At 34.6% G+C, this 18110-nt stretch overlaps 2 protein-coding genes across 2 annotated transcripts; both read right to left on the bottom strand.

Annotated features, from left to right (window-relative positions):
- Nucleotides 1-2302: 2302 nt before the first annotated feature.
- Nucleotides 2303-3160, bottom strand: LOC131654482 (uncharacterized). Its single transcript, XM_058924644.1, has 3 exons — nucleotides 3015-3160; nucleotides 2442-2907; nucleotides 2303-2308 (listed from the first exon to the last, which is right to left on the bottom strand). Exons 1-3 carry the CDS (start codon nucleotides 3158-3160, stop codon nucleotides 2303-2305), a joined length of 618 nt encoding a protein of 205 aa, XP_058780627.1.
- Nucleotides 3161-7407: 4247 nt separating this feature from the next.
- LOC131617091 (uncharacterized) lies at nucleotides 7408-10697 on the bottom strand. The gene is made up of 15 exons (XM_058888472.1): nucleotides 10518-10697; nucleotides 10349-10419; nucleotides 10018-10140; nucleotides 9897-9950; nucleotides 9689-9817; nucleotides 9367-9450; nucleotides 9161-9279; nucleotides 8973-9074; nucleotides 8753-8869; nucleotides 8519-8590; nucleotides 8362-8428; nucleotides 8229-8282; nucleotides 7971-8060; nucleotides 7840-7890; nucleotides 7408-7619 (listed from the first exon to the last, which is right to left on the bottom strand). The coding sequence occupies exons 2-15, from the start codon at nucleotides 10376-10378 to the stop codon at nucleotides 7527-7529; spliced, it is 1185 nt and encodes a 394-aa protein (XP_058744455.1). The 5' UTR covers nucleotides 10379-10419; nucleotides 10518-10697; the 3' UTR covers nucleotides 7408-7526.
- Nucleotides 10698-18110: the final 7413 nt, after the last annotated feature.

Below are 18110 nucleotides of genomic sequence, written 5' to 3'. Positions count from 1 at the left end.
CACAGTTTTATTATCTCAAATCGGTAGGAACTTGGAAGTATATGACAAGGTGATCAAAACTCCCGAAGGCCGAGATCATGTTTCCGACATTGAAGAAACGTTCGAGTCGGTCCGGAAGTTCAACAAGAGACTCTACCCGGACAAATGCACTTTCGGCGTGTCAGCAGGAAAATTCTTGGATTTCATGCTAACCCATATGGGAATTGAGGCAAACCCCGACAAATGTCAGGCAATCTTGGACATGAAGACCCCAACATCGAAGAAGGAGGTTCAACAACTGACGGGTAGACTCGAAGCATTGTCCCGATTTTTATCATGCACGAGAGATAAGGCCATACATTTCTTCTCAGCAATTTGAAAGTCAACAGATTTCGCATGGTAGTAAGAGTGCGAAATAACATTTACAGAAGTAAAAAAGTTCCTATCTTCACCACCAATCTTGACACGACCCGAAGCAAATTCTCCCTTCACCCTTTATCTTTACGTCTCAGAAAAAGCCATCAGCTCGACATTGTGCTAGACGGAGAAAAAGGGGATAGGCCCATCTATTTCGTAAGCAAGGTATTAAAAGGCGCGGAGCTACGCTATCAGAAAATCGAAAAGTTGGCTTTAGCAGTAGTTGTAGCAGCTAGAAATCTGCATCATTACTTCTAGGGGCATCCCGTCACGGTTAAGACAAACTACCCAGTAAAGCAAGTATTGAAAAATCCTAATCTCGCTGGAAGGATGGTTTCCTAGGTTATTGAATTACCGAAGTACGACATCACGTTTAAATCTTGGAGTGCGATAAAATCTCAATTCCTGGTCGACTTCCTTGTAGAATTCACACCGTCTTACGAAGAATTCTCATCCAAATGGATTTTGTCTGTGGACGGATCATCAAATCTCAAAGGCAGTGGGGCGGGCATTGTGTTAGAAGGCCCGGGGGACGTAATTTCGGAGCAGTCTTTATGTTTCAATTTTCAGGCGAGTAATAATCAAGCGAAGTATAAGGCCGTCATAGCAGGTTTAAGATTAGCTAAGGAAGTCGGGGCTACCCACCTGCTGGTGCGCACTGACTCGCAGTTGGTGTCCAGTCATATAAGAGGAGAATACCAAACAAAGGATCCGATCTTATTGAAATACCTGAAGCACACCTTACGTATGACCCAGGGTTTCCTCTCGTTCGAGATATTACATGTGCCAAGCGAGGACAACACACGAGCCGATCTATTAGCCCGTTTGGCCAACACCAAAGGCCCGGGATTCAATAGGACGGTTATTCAAGAAACGATCGAGACCCCTAACTCTGAAGATGGAGAGGTTCTATCACTATATAGAAAAGAAGGTTGGAAAAGCCCCATTGAAGGATACCTGATTCACTACATGCTACCATAGGATCAGCTAGAGGCTCGAAAATCAAACGAAGGGCGGCACGCTTCTTAATGATAGTCGACCAGCTCTACAAAATGGGTAGATCGACCCCGATGTTAAGATGCTTATCAGAAGATGAGGTAGGATCAGTGATGAGAGAGGTCCGCAAAGGGGCTTGTGGCAGTCATATCGGAGGTCAGTTGACTTTGTTGCGGATAGTTGACTTTGTTGCATATGGTTTTGATATTGAACAAGGAGATCCCAACATTTAAACAAATTTCCTTCTTTTAAATTAAATGTAGTAGACAATGAAATTATTTGGTTATAAATTATTTAATTATATAATATTTAAGTAGATTATGTTGCGATTAAAATTTGTTTGTAGTTCTACTTTATAATTTTGTACTATTTTATTATATGTGATATCTATGTTTAAAATTTTAATTTAAATTATGAACTTGTAAATTTATTTATGATATGATATTTTCAAAAAATTTAAGTGCTAGTTATATTTTAGGGTTAAATATGTTTTGGTCCCTATTAATATCTCAATTTTGGCTTTTAGACCCTATAAAAAATATATTGACTTTTAGTCCCTATAAAATTACTTTTGCACTCAGGGGCCGAAAGTGAGTGCAAAAGTAATTTTATAGGGACTAAAAGTCAATATTTTTTTATAGGAACTAAAAGCCATTTTGGGTAATTTTATAAGGACTAAAAACATATTTAACCCTATATTTTATAGAGACTAAATCATCCGGTTTGACATGTTTTATACCTATATAATTTTGTTATAACGACCTGTCTATTGAACTGAGTTATCCGGTTTAATCCGGTTTAGTCATGCGGTTCGACCAGTGACCCAGTGGTTCGACCAATAAACCAGTGATTCAATACCCTCACCAGTCTGATGTCCGGTCCGGTTTTTAAAACACTAATTCCAACCAGTTCATACCTAAGATCACATCCAATCCACTTAACGTTAAACAAATTAAATCTACAACAAAGTCTCTGTCGAAGATCGACAAGGGGCACTTCAAACACACTAGAGAAGTAGTCACCGATCCCTTAGCTGGAATATCGACAACCATCTCTCCATTCATGGAAGACAATACAAGACCCAACTTTTTCACACGGTTTTGTTGGTGTTTACCTCTCTTCTCACTTATAATCTTATAATGAGCATTATCATCCTCTTCATAAATTCCGCAACTATCTATCAAATCCGGAAAGTTATGAATCTTTTGGTATTTGATTGCCTTCTTAATCTCTGGGTGCAACCCGCTCTCAAATTTGATGCACTTTGAAAACTCAACAGTTGCCTCGTTATAGTGAGGATAGAACTTTGCCACTTCCACGAACTTCGCCGCATAATCCGTAACAGACAAGTTTCCATGCTTCAGTTCAAGGAATTCAATCTCCTTCTTCCCGCGGACATCCTCAGGGTAGTACTTCCTCATAAAATCCCTAATGAATACAGCCCAAGTGATAACTTCACCTACAACATCCAACCTCTGACAAGTCTCTAGCCACCGGTCATCAGCTTCGACTACACTAGCATATGAGTACCATAAAAAACCTTCTACTTTGGAGTGAAGTCTGTCACTCAGAAAATCCTTTCTATCTCCTTGAGCCAGGCCAACGCTCCGTCAAGATCATACTTGCCCTTGAAGGTAGGAGGATCCTCCCTCTGAAAAGGCTCCAAACTATGGGATTCATCACGCGCACCAGCGTTAGGCTGATTCTGCATAGTCTGAGCCATCGCTTCCAAGGTAGCAGCAATCGCACCATCATTCTTTCCAGCCATTTTATGCTTCACACCACACAACAAACAACTGTTAGAAACTAAATTGACAATGCTCAATTGTCAAACGACACTACAGACTCGAGAACATGGTCAGACGGACCAACCTCCTTTGATACCACTAATATAACACCCCAATTTACCTCGTCGAATATTAATAAAATCAGAGTAATAAAATTTCAATTCAAACATTCATTAAAAAAACTATGATGTAACATTTTTTCATAACATACACATTTGCTCACAATATTAACGGATACATAACACATTAAGTCGGATGAACCAATCAAAACAATATAGTCTTCAAAAACATCTTTCATTACGTAGCAAAAATTATTCATAATTCAAATAAAAGCCAACATAGCAACTTAGTTCAGTAATAGTCAACATCAACATTTAAAAATACTTCAACAATCATATAAAATCCAACAACGAAAACAAATAGCGTTCGTCCCCCCTCTAGTGTTACGTATCAGAGCGACAACACCGACTCAAACTAACGGAAAGAAACATCATTCACTCCTAATCACCTGCACGTTACCAACATAGGGGTAATATTCAAACAAAAGGGATGAAATATCATAACAATATAAAGAAGCATATGATAACAATTATATGAAGAATAAAGTCATACACAATTCACCACTTCACAAAGCATCAATATCATTAATCAGCAAGTAGTATACAAGTATTTCAACAACAACATCTCATCATCACATCATTAGTTATACAAAGAATCAACATCAAACAGCTCATCATCGTTCATCACTATGAAAAATGCAATGAGACTAACAACTATGTGAATGCATGTGGTACCAATAGGGCAAAGCCTCCATCTCAATTGCAATAAATAGAGGCAGCAACAAGGCATAAGCCTTCATCTTAATTTGCCAATCCAGGCCATCTTACAGAGCATAGGCCCCCATCACGAATGTAATGTATGCGACATAACATGTAACATCACAATTATGCAACCTTAAGGTATAAGCCTTCAACAAACGCCAACATAGGTCATCGCTTCTTCGTCATTGCAAAACTATATCTTACAATTACAAACCACTGTTAGCAAACAAGATTAGAAAGTTTTTATCAAGCAATTATCCATTCCAATGCAAAAAACATGAAAATTCAAGTAAACGATTTTCATCAAAAATCGTTTCAAAAACCATTCAAACGACTCCAGTAAATTCTAAAAAATTCACTAAAATTCTTGATAAATCACTATTGTCCAAGACCCAATTCAGTTTTGCAAAAATAAAACTTTTTATGACAGAGCTCGTTAAGTGCACTGTCGTTTATGCAGAAAAATTCTACAACTAGTTTGCTATTGCCACAGCCCCTAAATCCCCCATAAATCCATCTTACATAGTCCGGTTTTACGAAAGAATCATATATTCATGTTCCTCTATTCATATAGCATCTATTGGGATCCTAAAATCGCAATTCTACGACGTCACTTTCGACACCAAATTTACGGTCAAAACACAAATTTTCACGAAACATAACAACAAAGCAAGCATTCATGCAATATAAACCATACATTACACATACAACATATAGCAACAAGAATTATCATCAAACATACATCAATTTCATGGGAATTCCTCTCCAAAACCTAAGTTATCAATACGAACCCAAAATCCCCCATTCTTACATACAAATAATCATATCCAACCTTATAGAGTTAGAACTTAACTCTTACCTTTGGATTGAAGGTGCTCTACTCTTTCACTGGAATCCTTGCCCTAGCCTCTTTGTGCCTATTCTCATCTTTCATGTTCTCTCCGAAATTCTCTATCTTCTATATTTTTCTCAATTATCTCTTTTCTGAAGGAGTGAAAAACACTTAGAAAGGGGGGATTGAATAAGGGTTTGATCAAAAAATGGTAGACAAAAATAAATCACACAATTATTTTTATCTTGGTTCGTTGTTAACTAAACTACTCCAGTCCACCCCTGACAAGGTGATTTACCTCAACTGAGGATTTAATCCACTAATCAATCTTGATTACAATGGTTATCCACTTAGAACTCTCTCTAAGTCTTCTTGAGTATTCTGATCACAACTTGATCACTCAAGGAACTTCCTTTTACAATCAATGTAAAATAAATATTACAAGAGTTTAATTTGCTTCTTGAAAAGCTGTAATCACCAAGTGATATTTCTCTTAAGCTCTAGTTCTTAACACTCACTAAGATATTACAAAGTTGTGAGGTTGAAGATGAAGTTCTTCTTTGCTTTAGTATGATTTCAGTTTGACAGCGTTTTGGTATTTTTGCGCAAGAGTTGTTCGGCTGCTTCTGAATCAGAACTTCTATATATATATAGGCGTTGAGGAAATGTGACCATTAGGAGCATTTAATGCTTTGCGTGAATAGTACACTGCTACATTTAATGTTTCACTCTTTTGTCAACTACCTCGAGCCATGCTTCAACTGCTTTTTCTGACTTTGCCTTTTGTAGCTTCTAACGTTCCTTTTATCAGTCAGACAGATTTGACGTTGTAGCCTTTTCATCTTGTACTTGCTTCTGGACTCAGACTATTGGATTAACATTTGAATATCAGAGTCTTCAGCTTTTGGTGCAGATTCAACTTTAGTCAACAGACTATGGAAGTGCTTTGGAGCGTGATACCATCAGAGCTTCAGAGCTTCAGAGCTTTGCTTCTGACTGCCAACTTCTGATGCTTTCTAGATCATGTTCTGATTTCTTCAAGACCATCTTCTGATGTCTAACAGATCATGTTCTGATGAAGTCATCCAAAATTTCTGGGTCAGTGCTTCTGAACGTTGATTTTGTGCATACTCTTTTAGACTTTTCCTGAAATGGAAAACGTGAATAATTAGAGTACCACATTGTCTTATACAAAATTCATATATAATGTTATCATCAAAACTAAGAATATTGATCAGAACATTTCTTATTCTAACATTTTCCTCTTATTTTATTAAACCCTTCACTAATTCTTCCTCACTAATGGGCTTAACCCACACAGCTCCGCTAATTTTAATACTAACACAAAATACGCCTAACTATCTATTTACTCATTATTCCAACACATTAAATGTATTAAAACCAACACATCCAATCATTTTCTTAAGAACCGCGCAAAACTCAAATAAGACACTTAGAGCATAAATATAGGGGGTGGTATTTGCCACATGTACCACTTGTGTCATAATAGTATGGATAATTGAATGTAAATGGTGTAGTATTACATAACCACCATATCCAAATAATGCTACGGTGCTTTTTAATTTTTTTAGTGTATATTGTGTGATTAGTGGGACCCATTTTAAGTTTTTAGATGGATAGTATGGATATTTACAAATTTTAATTAGTGGTTTAAATAATTGAGAAGTGTGAAATAATATATTATATTAAGTGGGGTCCATTTATACCACTAAATTGGGTGGTATGGATGTGGATGCTCTTAGGAGGGAGTACATTACAAATTCACCAAATAATTCACTCAGTTAATTAAATAATTAATTAAAATGAACCGGCGTTACACCCACAAATACAATGGACCAACTATCTATTTACTTAGGTCTTGACTTCATTTATATAATTGTTCTTTTTGCTCTTTAAAAAAAATAGTGGACCAACTCAGACTTAAATTCCACCTCACCCACATGCCTAAAAGGGCTCATAATTGGTTGAGTAAAAATCAGAAAAAGAAACTAACATTTTGATCATTGACTTCAGCAAAACTAATTGAGAGAGAAGGATTCACACTATACCTTAATATTTCCTTTACCAAAATTAGTCACACTAATAAACAACGTTAGTGGATCCTTCATACATTGCATGGTTGTAGAAAAAATCGTCAATATAAGACTTGTTCTCAATAATAGAGTATACAAAGAGTGATTAAGAAAAAGATTATAAAATATAATACAACTAAGTTACACTAATTCAATAAAATGAATGCCAAGAATCATATAAATTATATTATATATATTAAAAAAGAGAAATTGCAATACAAGACATGTACTAAACAACAAAATACGCAAAGAGTGATTAGACAACTAAGCTACTCTAATTAAATTTTAAAAAAATGATAATTGACTAGAACTATACATTATTTTTTTCATCATATATCTTAACATCCTCAATAATAGGATGAGAACCATGTGCAAATGGGACCTTCTCACCACCTATCACAAATTTGGATTCTCTAACTTGTAAGCAAAAAAAAGTATAGTGAAACCTTCATAACAAATCAATAACCAAAAAAATTAATATAGTGAAACATTCATAAAAGTCTACTGATTAAACCATAATGCTCTTGAATTACATTTGTTTCACTTCACAAAATTGATGTGTTTTTTCTTTTTATTTACAAAAATGTACATGATTTTGTTATTAAAATGGATCAACCCAACATTTATCGTCCTCGACCGCCTTTTCCCATCGTTTTCGGAAAATATCTAATTCCTGGTATGACAGCCTCCTTACCTGCACCCCTCCAAAATAATATATTAGTCACAGAAAACAAATTATTAGATAAGCTATAAGTCATTATCATTTTGGGTCACAAGTCATTTTCAAACTCTTAAAAGATTATATTTTAAGTTGGTTATTGCACCAAACTCTAGAAGGTCCATGAGAAAATAATTCAAAGGAAAGTTCACTAGTGGCTTTAATTGACAAATCATGATAGTATAGTAAGACTTACATCAACTCTATGATCCTTTTCCTTTTCCTTTTCCTGAGATGAAACTGAAACCTGTAATGCAAGTAACAGTTTATAAGTCTCAGTTTCGAGTCAGGTACAGTGAAAATACGTAACAAGCATGTTATTTTTACCGTAGTCTTATCTACGCCTCCAAGAGTGGGACGATTGTAGTGGACAATGTATTCGGCATCCACAACGCCAACATTTTGTGTTCGATCACCCTATTCATCATAGGTAAACAATGTCAGAAGTTCTCTCAATCATGGATCCCAGAAAATAACGGTTTGTTGATATTATGATGTATATTAGTCCTATAGGTTATACATTCAAATAAATGGCATATCACGGAACGATAACTAAGACATAATGAGCACATGTATATGACTTGCCTGAGCGCAGTAGCCAAGTTGCATATCTAGTCCCCATGCATGGATCAAGTCATTCTGTAAAATAAACCACAAATGATGAACAAAATCAAATAAGTCTTTCACAACTGCACGAATGGAACAAAACGATGCGCACCTGAATCATGTACCAAACACAACGCCACGCAGCTTTTGAGAAAACAGGAGCCATCACTTCTATCCACCTGAAAATTTATAACTTCATATTTCTTCAACCGCGTAAAATAAATGGAAATCAACAATGAATTTGGCATTGGCAAAAATGTTATTTTTACCCGGTGCAAGGAGGCGCAGTGCTACTTTCATCACAGCCTTTTCCGTCACTACCAGCAGTTTTATATGTTCTCCTGACAGATCATACGTTTTTATCATAACAAGTTCTAAAATCGGGCACGTCTGATTGTGATTTGTTGACAGAGTAAAAATTTTTGCAGTGACAGTGTATCAAAATTAATCTCGTATAAAGTGTGAATGTAGATAACAAAGATAAGAAAGGTATGCGCGTGAACCTGTGCACTTTCGACCTCCTCCCTTGAGCAGTAATCTGATGATGAATTTCCGATAGTTTAGGATCAAGTGCTGGTTGTGATATCTCAAGGCCTTCTTCTTTGACAATAGAAACATACCTTCAAAATCATATAGGAAAAATGGAAAACACTAATCTTTAATGATGTTGATCAATTAAAATCCAATGGAAACAAACTAAAAACACATTATATTTCTACTTACTTCTCAGGATGAAAATTTTCAACGCCTAGGTCCTCGTCCCAAAGGAAAATATAATCATATTCTGCAACTATATCGGGGTGCAAGAATCGTTTCGCGAACCACCTATACATTTAAAACATGTTCAGAAAAATGCATAACACATTATGAATACATGAATTGAATGTGAAATAAATCATCTAGACACCTACCATTTGCTTTGATCGGCTACGGATATATGAATGACACTATCATGCCATTCGAATTTCTTCCATTCGTCAACAACGCTATCGTAATGGAAAAGCATTACAGTGAAATTACTTGCTAAAAACTGCATTTTGGTGTGGAAAGAGGGTCATGATCCATGGATTAAACAGAGTACTATTAGTAATAAAACATGTTAACAAAAAAAAAAAACCTTTTTAACCATCTTGTCAACTAGATCATTTTGATTTATCCCAACTGCCATTGCAAACAAGTTTGTTGATACATTCATCTTAACCTGTGCAAAACTAACCAATTAGTAATCATGAAAATTAAATTCAAAGAGACTTAATCAGCTACTAGTTAGTAAGTCCGGCAGCATCATAATCCTGATGTCATTGCAATTGAGGACACATCACATCAGTTGCATTAGACTCATCCAATGCAACTGATGTAACCTCAATTGCATCGACATCAAACCTCTCTTTACAACCGCAATCACAGAACAATAGACATAAAGTTGAGTGAAAACTCACATGTGGTTCATGATGACCCTGACCCCTTTTAAGGTGAGGAGGAGCCCATAAAGGTCTCACCTCCAAACTCGAAGTACTCGCCACTATACCTTCGGGTAACGCCTCGCTTCCACTAGGCCTGCACTTCTTCTACTAAACAAGATAAACAAATATAAGCACCAAACCTAAAAACATCGAAAACAATACATGATCAAGAGACAAAACAAACCTTACAACTACTAGTACTCCCCATATTCGGATTTATCGTGAAGCTTGATAGTTTCTGCAAAAATCAATGAATCAAAAACAAATTTTACTACGTCAAATTCATGATTTTCAGAATTGTATACCTCTTTGTAGGTTTGAGTGAAAACTGAAGTTGTGAAAAACAGAGCAATACATAATAAAAGTGCCGCCGGTAAGATTGCATAGAAACATGAGAATTTACTCTTTGATTCAGCAACCATAACCGTCTGATTCAAAACACAACACACAAGGTTAAGAAAAATTAAAAACACCCTACGTAATTAGGTTTAAATAATAATCCTCAATTTCAAAATCCTAACATATTAACAAAAAAATATATAATATGATTCCAATATTCATAATAATATATTATCAATAATCCATTGTATGATCAGAAATTCAGAATTGAAAGAAAAAAATGAAGAGATTAATTACCCGAGACGGTGACGGTTTCGTGTCTGGCATTGCAAGATTCAGATAACAGAATCGTATTATGTTTGTATTTTCTGAATCAAAATGAAAATAAGCAACATGCAATTGGATTAGGAAGAAGAAGAATTAAGGATGGTGTTTAATTAAACAGAATAATTTTTGATGTTGTTACGTTAAAGTTTGAAGAATAGAGAGAGTTAGTTGACGAAAGGAGCGGGAAGCAAAACACTTTCTCTGCCACAAACAGAACCAACGTGTTTTGTTTCTCTGTTTTTATACCAAACTTCAAAGCTTGTTTCTTCCTCACAAATATACAACAAAATTATGCCATCATTTCTCACGTTCAATAATCTTATTTATGAGATGCACGAAACACATTTCGTTAAATAATATTGTAATTTATGACTTTTTTCTCTCTGTTTAATTATTGCTTATTCAATGTCGAAATTTTTTAATTTGATGTCATTCAAAGATTGTAAATTATATTCCATAATTAATTGATTTAGTGGTGATTGAAGTTAAACTTGATAGTGAAAATCACGGTGGTTTGGTTCGATGGTTATAATTATATAATCTCTCTATTCTTTATAAATTGTTTTTCGAATATTATGTATATTTAAAAATAAAATTTGTATATTTTTAATTTTACATTTTTAAACTAAAGAAATTTTAAAAAATATCAAAAAGTTACCAAAATTTGGATATATAGGTACTAGTTAGTTGTTACGATAAGGTTATAAAAGTCTATTCCTTAAAAATTGTATACTGTACTATTCTTTAACCGTTGATATTGATATTTAATATTCTTCTTGAAACTTGTAACCTATATTTATGACTTGTTAATATGACGTGTACTGCAATTTAAAAGATAAACTTAAAGAGAATAATATAAAATTTTTTCAATCTTCACTTTTTTTAATAAAAGAAGATAACGGATTAGATGGGCCTCATTTCCAAAATAGGCTGCGCAATGTTCATTTGAAAATGAGAATTTTTTAAGAGAATTTTTTTTTTGAGATTTCTCTATGGGAAAAACTCTAGCTGAAAATCCTTAAATATCCTTGTTTCAGATATGCATTTTCGAATTATTTTTTTCTTTAGATTTTTACAAAATTCGGAGATATATCTCTGAAGTATTTTTTCCTTCAGATTTTTCCAAAATTCGGATATGTATTTCTGAAAAACAAATTTTTTGTGGTGTTTTCGGAGATGCATCTCCGAAAGCACTTAAATTTCAAATTTAACGTTGGATTTTAACAGTAGGTATTTTTTCGGAGATGCATCTCCGAAAAAATTCTTCCCAAAATTTGAGATATTAATTAATTCGGATATGTATATCCGAAATATCTCAATATTCTAAATTTGACGTATCAAATTTTATTAACACACAAATTAAAAAACAAACTAAATAAAATAAAGATGATAAACCGTGCATTCAACCAAAAACCAAAAATATATCGTAAAATAAAAGAATATTATTATTTCAAATATATCATGATAAATTAATGGATCAATTAAATGCTACTATATATATTAACACACAAGTTAAAATACAAACTAAATAAAATAAAGGTGGTAAGCCGTACATTGAACCAAAAACCAAAAATACATCGTAAAATAAAAGAATATTAATATTACAAATAGAAAGGTGGTAAACCGTACATTCAACAAAAAACCAAAAATACATCGTAAAATAAAAGAATATTAATATTTCAAATATGTCATTGATAAATTAATCAATCAATAAAATGTTATATATGATTAATATAATATATATTTTAATTAATACAATTAATTATACAATTAATACAATTAATTATACTATTGATTGTATTGATACACCTTGATTTTTATTTTTTAATAATTATTGAATTTTTTCGGATATCCATATCCGAAACGTTCCAAGAATTGGAATGTCTCGGATATGCATCTCCGAAGACACCCTTCTCCCAAAAAAAAATGTGATTTCGGAAATGCATCTTCGAAAACACTTTTTTTTGGTGTTTTCGGAAGTGCACTTCCGAAATTAACTTTTTTTAGAAAAAAAATAATTTCGGAGATGCATCTCCGAAATATAGGAGTATTTTAGAAATTTCGCGGCGGGTTTTCAGGAAGGTAGGGGGTAGGGCTGGCAATGAACCAAACTAACTCGAAAATAGTTCGAAACTCGATTCGAAAATTAAATCGTTGAACTAGGTTCATGAACCAGATGAGCTGAGTATGAGCCAAAAACTAAGTTCGTTAACTCAATGAGTTGAACCTGAACTATACATAGTTCGACTCGTTAGGTTCATGAGTCAACTCGATTATATATGAGATAGATTATATTATTTTTAAGAGTAGGTTTAAATATTTGCTCTAAATATTAGTATCATATTTTATTTTAATCTAACAGTTTTAATTATAATTTATATTCTCTAGTGGACAAAATATTTCTACAAATAATTATCAAATAAAATTAACATCGTATAAATTTCAATCTTATAACTTTTATTTTATTTCTATATTTTTTATTTAAAAAATATTTATTTAAAATGTCAAAATATATATATATATATATATATATATATATATATATATATATATATATATATATATATATATATATATATATATATATATATATATATATATATAGACTTTAAAAAATTACTTTTAAGTCCGTGAAATAAGCGAGTTGAACCTAACAAGATAAACCTAACGAGTTGAATCGAGATGTTCGTGAACTTCTAACAAGTCGAGTTTGAACTGAAAAAAAGTTCGAGATAAACTCGAACTCAAACTCAAACTCGGTCAATTCTTAACGAGTCGAGTTTGAGCTGGAAAAAAAGTTCGTCATGAACCCAAACTCGAACTCGAACTCAACCAATTCTTAACGAGTCGAATTGAGCTGAGGCGAGTTCGACTCAACTCGACTCATTTCCAGCCCTAGTAGGGGGTCTTTAAAGAAATTCTCATTTAATACACATTTATGTCTTCTTTAGAGATTTTTGGCAAAAATACTAAAATACTCTCAGATGTGCACATCCGAATGTATATTTTATTGAAAAAAATTGTGATTTCGAATGTGCACTTTTGAAGAGACTTTTTTTTAAGAAAAGGTAACTTCACATGTGCACTTCTAAATACATTTTTTTTTCAATTAAATGTGTTTTCGCATGTGCGCTTCCGGAGACACTTTTTTTCAAGAAAATGTGACTTCGGATGTGGATATCTGAAAACATGTCTGGGATAGTAAAAACAAAATCCTTAAAACCAAAGCAACAAAGCATAGATTCATCATAAATTATCAAAATTACGTAGTTAGTTCAACAGAGATTTAACATTACATATTGTTATAAACAGGTAGTTGAGGACGTCGTAACATTTTGATGAAGCTTCACATCCAACTCGATCAGACCCTTTGAAGAATATTGTTGAAAATTTGTCCACATAACCTCTAAATCGTCGTCGTTCTTGAGCTCAAATAGGGTGAACTTTACGCTCAAATGTGGTGAACTTTACTTTTCCTTTAGTATCAAGTGAAGGTGAATGATACTCAAACTTGACCACCTTTCAATTTTCTAGATATTGCAAGAGAGTTCACTATCAAAATCAGCTCGACAAACGGGGTGTCTTGCGAGAACCTAAATTGAAGTGGTACCGTGTAACCACTGAAGTAGATAAAAGCAAGATGATGATAGGTTTGAATCATTTCTGATTGTGGTTTGTGATGTTGATGAAATACTTTAGAGACCATATTTATAGACTTTTTGGAACAATATAGACCCAAGAAATCTTATCTTGTTATCAGGGCATATTTTGGAAATGCAAATGTGAAATAAGCAGTGATGCTTTTTTTTGAAAAAAATTGAAGGTTCCTTCGGAAGTGCATATCCGAAGTGAGAATGTTTTCTTCTTCCACAAACCACCACCAATGCAAGGCAATGAGAGATGAAATGAGGTGATTTTACCTCAAATTGCAGTTTTCTATGCTCTCTTTGCTATGATCAACCACTTAAAACTTTGTTTGGAGACAAAAAATAGATTGGAAATGGTTGAAGTTTTTGAGAGGGTTTTGGTTATGGAGTGAAAGAAAATGAATGAAATAGTGGTAGTGGTAACAATGCAACAATTTTATATAGCAAGGGTATTTTCAGATGTGCATATCCGAAAATACCTCTGACATTTTAAATCCGACGTTTAAATAATAAAACGTTTGAAAAAGAAGATTTCGATGTGTATATCCGAAACATCTTAAAAATGTAAAGAAAACGTGCATTCGCATATGCACTTTTGAAGGATATTTTGGAGTTTTCAGAGGTGTTTTTCACCATATATGGGTGGCTTAAGAAATTCCCTTTTCAAATTAGACGGGCCTCAACTTCACTTTTTTGATATAAAATGGATTTTCCTCTATCCAACCTGAATGTTAAATATTTTGGCAATTTCTCATTGCACTCTTGTACAATGGAAGATACCTTTGAAAATTTCAAAATGTCCTTAGGTGAATTCGAAGATACATCTCCAAACGCAACAAATATAATTTCTTGTCTAAATTTAGTTTGGAAATGCAGCTTTGAATTTGCACTAGGGTAAATTCGTAGATACATTTCCGAACTATGTGTGGAGTTAATTCGAAGATGCATCTCCGAATTATTGCGTATATGTTTTTTCCATAATCAGTTTGCTAAGATTGTGGTGTTTTCAATCCAACTAATTTTAATTAGATTAAAATTATTGTTATTTGTTTCAATGATTAATAAAAAAGAATATTATAGAACTGAATAATGTAGTAATAAAACTGAATATTATAGAAACCAAATATAATAGCACAACAATTGTTCTCCAAGTCAATGAAAAATAAACAAAATACAATCAAAAGCATAATCTACTGAGTATGTTTAATCCTAAAACCTCGATTCCTCCTCTACCTATGGTAACCCAAAGCATTGCATGCCTCGGTAACAATAGAACATGTTAGGGGAACCGCTTCATCGCCACCTCTCTCAAATAGCCCAGACTATATGCCCTAACGTGTAATCCGCATAATGTTCTGACAAATCGCCGACATCAATGGCATGATTATCTCTGGCATGCTCATTCTCTAGGATCTCCTCATGAGCAGGCCTAGGCTGACGTCCAGGATCGTGATTGCGATACTCCACCGGTACCAAACAACTTTCAAAATACTTTTTAATGTCATCTAGCTCTCTGCGGACAATACTAATAGGAGCATCCTAAAGGGGGGCCTAGGAATGATCTGCGTGTACCTAAACTGCTGCATGCACCGCTCAGGCATATACCTGCATATGATATTAGTCTCACATGTCAACCATCCAAAGTATAAGGAAATATGGTCGTATGGAATTCTTTCCCGGCGAGTGCCATATGGCATCCTGACGATGTCATCATGCTGAGTTCGGTCAATACATAAACGGAACGAAAAGATAGCATTATTTCCTCTGTTAGGGATAAAATGGCAAGCAAATGGATAATCATCATATAGAACGGGTCACATATAAACCCATGAATGCGGTGATAGTGGGTAGGGATTCATCCCTAAAAAAGAATAAGAAAAAAAAAATACTAGTAACAAGTGTCAAAAAAAAGTTGATTCTAACTTAATAATGGGACTTGGAAATGATCGTAAGTAGGGTGCATGAGCCTGTCATTTGCTTTGTCGTCCATTTTAATCTTCGCTCAGATTGGAGTACATGTAAACCAAGCATCTGGCACCCTAATTCCATTCTTGAATGGACTCCAAGTCGATGAAATATTTGAAGAAACACCTCAGGCCACACTTCTCGTGGTAGTAAACCCAAAAATCATCGACGTCTGGGTGTTCGGCTATCTCCAAGTTTTGCCATACAAATCCGTTAACCAAACAAAGTTGGGATGTGCACCCCTAGTGCTTCTACACAGCTCAAATGCTTCCGCAGGGTCAGCTCCCAAATAAGCCATCATCATATCCACTGTATCGGACCTGTTGATCGTAGAATGATCAAGCAACTTCCGCTGATGGGAAGGTGTTGGAGGCAAGTCACATCATCTAATGTAATAGTCATCTCACAGAAAATGCAGCCTGTATGCCATGGTTGATAAGCACAAAAACTTGTAAGCCCGGAGTTTTGAAGTGAATTTTAGAACCACTCTTCCTCGGGGTGATAAAGATTGTGAGTCTTGTTAGAACAAGATTTGTTCTGATCAATTATCTTAGTTTTGATGATAACAATAATATGAATTTTGCTTAAGATAATATGGTACTCTAATCCAATGCAATTTCCTTTTCAGGAAATATATAAAGAGTACGCATAATTCAGCGCTCAGAAGCTTTGTCTCAAAGGGTTCAGCATGCAACATCAGAACATGGTCTGGCAAGACATCAGAAGATGGTCGAAGCAGAATCAGAACATGGGTCTATGGAAGCATCAGAAGAACAAGAGAACAGAAGCACTGAAGTTCTGATGGTATCACGCTCAGAAGCACTTCAAGGTCAGAAGATCAGAAGATGCTATGCACCAAGCTGTTTGACTCTGATGATATTCAAACGTTGTATTCACAAACATCAGATCAGAAGGAAGTACAAGTGGCAAGCTACGCTGACTGACAAAAGGAACGTTAAAAGCTATTCTAGGCTACGTCAGTAGACACAGCGTGAACAAGGCTCGAGGTAGTTGACAAAAGCGTATAACATTAAATGCGATGCTGTACGGAACACGCAAAGCATTAAATGCACTCAACGGTCATCTTCTCCAAATGCCTATAAATATGAAGTTCTGAAGTGAAGCAAGGTTAACGATTCCGCACCAAAAACAACTCAAATCAACTTGCTTAAACTCTGTTCAAATCTAAACTCAGAATCTTCATCTTCATCAAAGCTCACTACATTGCTGTTGTAATATATTAGTGAGATTAAGCTTAAACGATTAAGAGAAATATCACAGTTGTGATTATCGCTTGTAAGAAGCATTTTTAAACTCTTAGAATTGATTACATTAAGTTGTAAGGAACTAGAGTGATCGTGTTGATCAGAATACTCTAGGAAAGTCTTAGGAGTGAACTAAGCAGTTGTAACTAGAGTGATCGTGTTGATCAGTAGACTCTAGAAAAGTCTTAGAGGGTATCTAAGCAGTGTTCCTGGAGTGATCAGTGTGTGATCAGAAGACTCTGGAAGACTTAGTTGCTGACTAAGTGGAAAACCATTGTAATCCGTGCGATTAGTGGATTAAATCCTCAGTTGAGGTAAATCATCTCTGCGAGGGGTGGACTGGAGTAGTTTAGTTAACAACGAACCAGGATAAAAATAACTGTGCAATTTATTTTTATCTGTCTAGTTTTTAAAGCTACACTTATTCAAACCCCCCCTTTCTAAGTGTTTTTCTATCCTTCAATTGGCATCAGAGCGCCGGTTCTAAGGTGCAAGCACTTAACCGTGTTTAGAAAAGATTCAGGAAGAGAAAAACGCTTCAGTAAAAGATGGTTGATGAAAGTGAAAAGTCTACACCTGTATCTACATCTGGCTCTGCTGAGCAATACAACGGTAACAATGGTTATACTAGACCGCCGGTATTTGATGGTGAAAACTTTGAATACTGGAAAGATAAACTGGAAAGTTACTTTCTTGGTCTAGATGGTGATCTATGGGATCTTCTGATGGATGGTTACAAACATCCAGTAAATGCCAGAGGCGTAAAGCTGACAAGGCAAGAAATGAATGATGATCAGAAAAAGCTTTTCAGGAATCATCATAAATGCAGAACTGTTTTGCTGAATGCTATCTCTC

The sequence above is a fragment of the Vicia villosa genome, linkage group LG1, assembly GCF_029867415.1.
Source record: "Vicia villosa cultivar HV-30 ecotype Madison, WI linkage group LG1, Vvil1.0, whole genome shotgun sequence".
Taxonomy (NCBI): domain Eukaryota; kingdom Viridiplantae; phylum Streptophyta; class Magnoliopsida; order Fabales; family Fabaceae; genus Vicia; species Vicia villosa.
The sequence above is the reverse complement of the archived record's forward strand: the minus strand, read 5'-3'. Positions and strand labels throughout refer to the sequence as shown.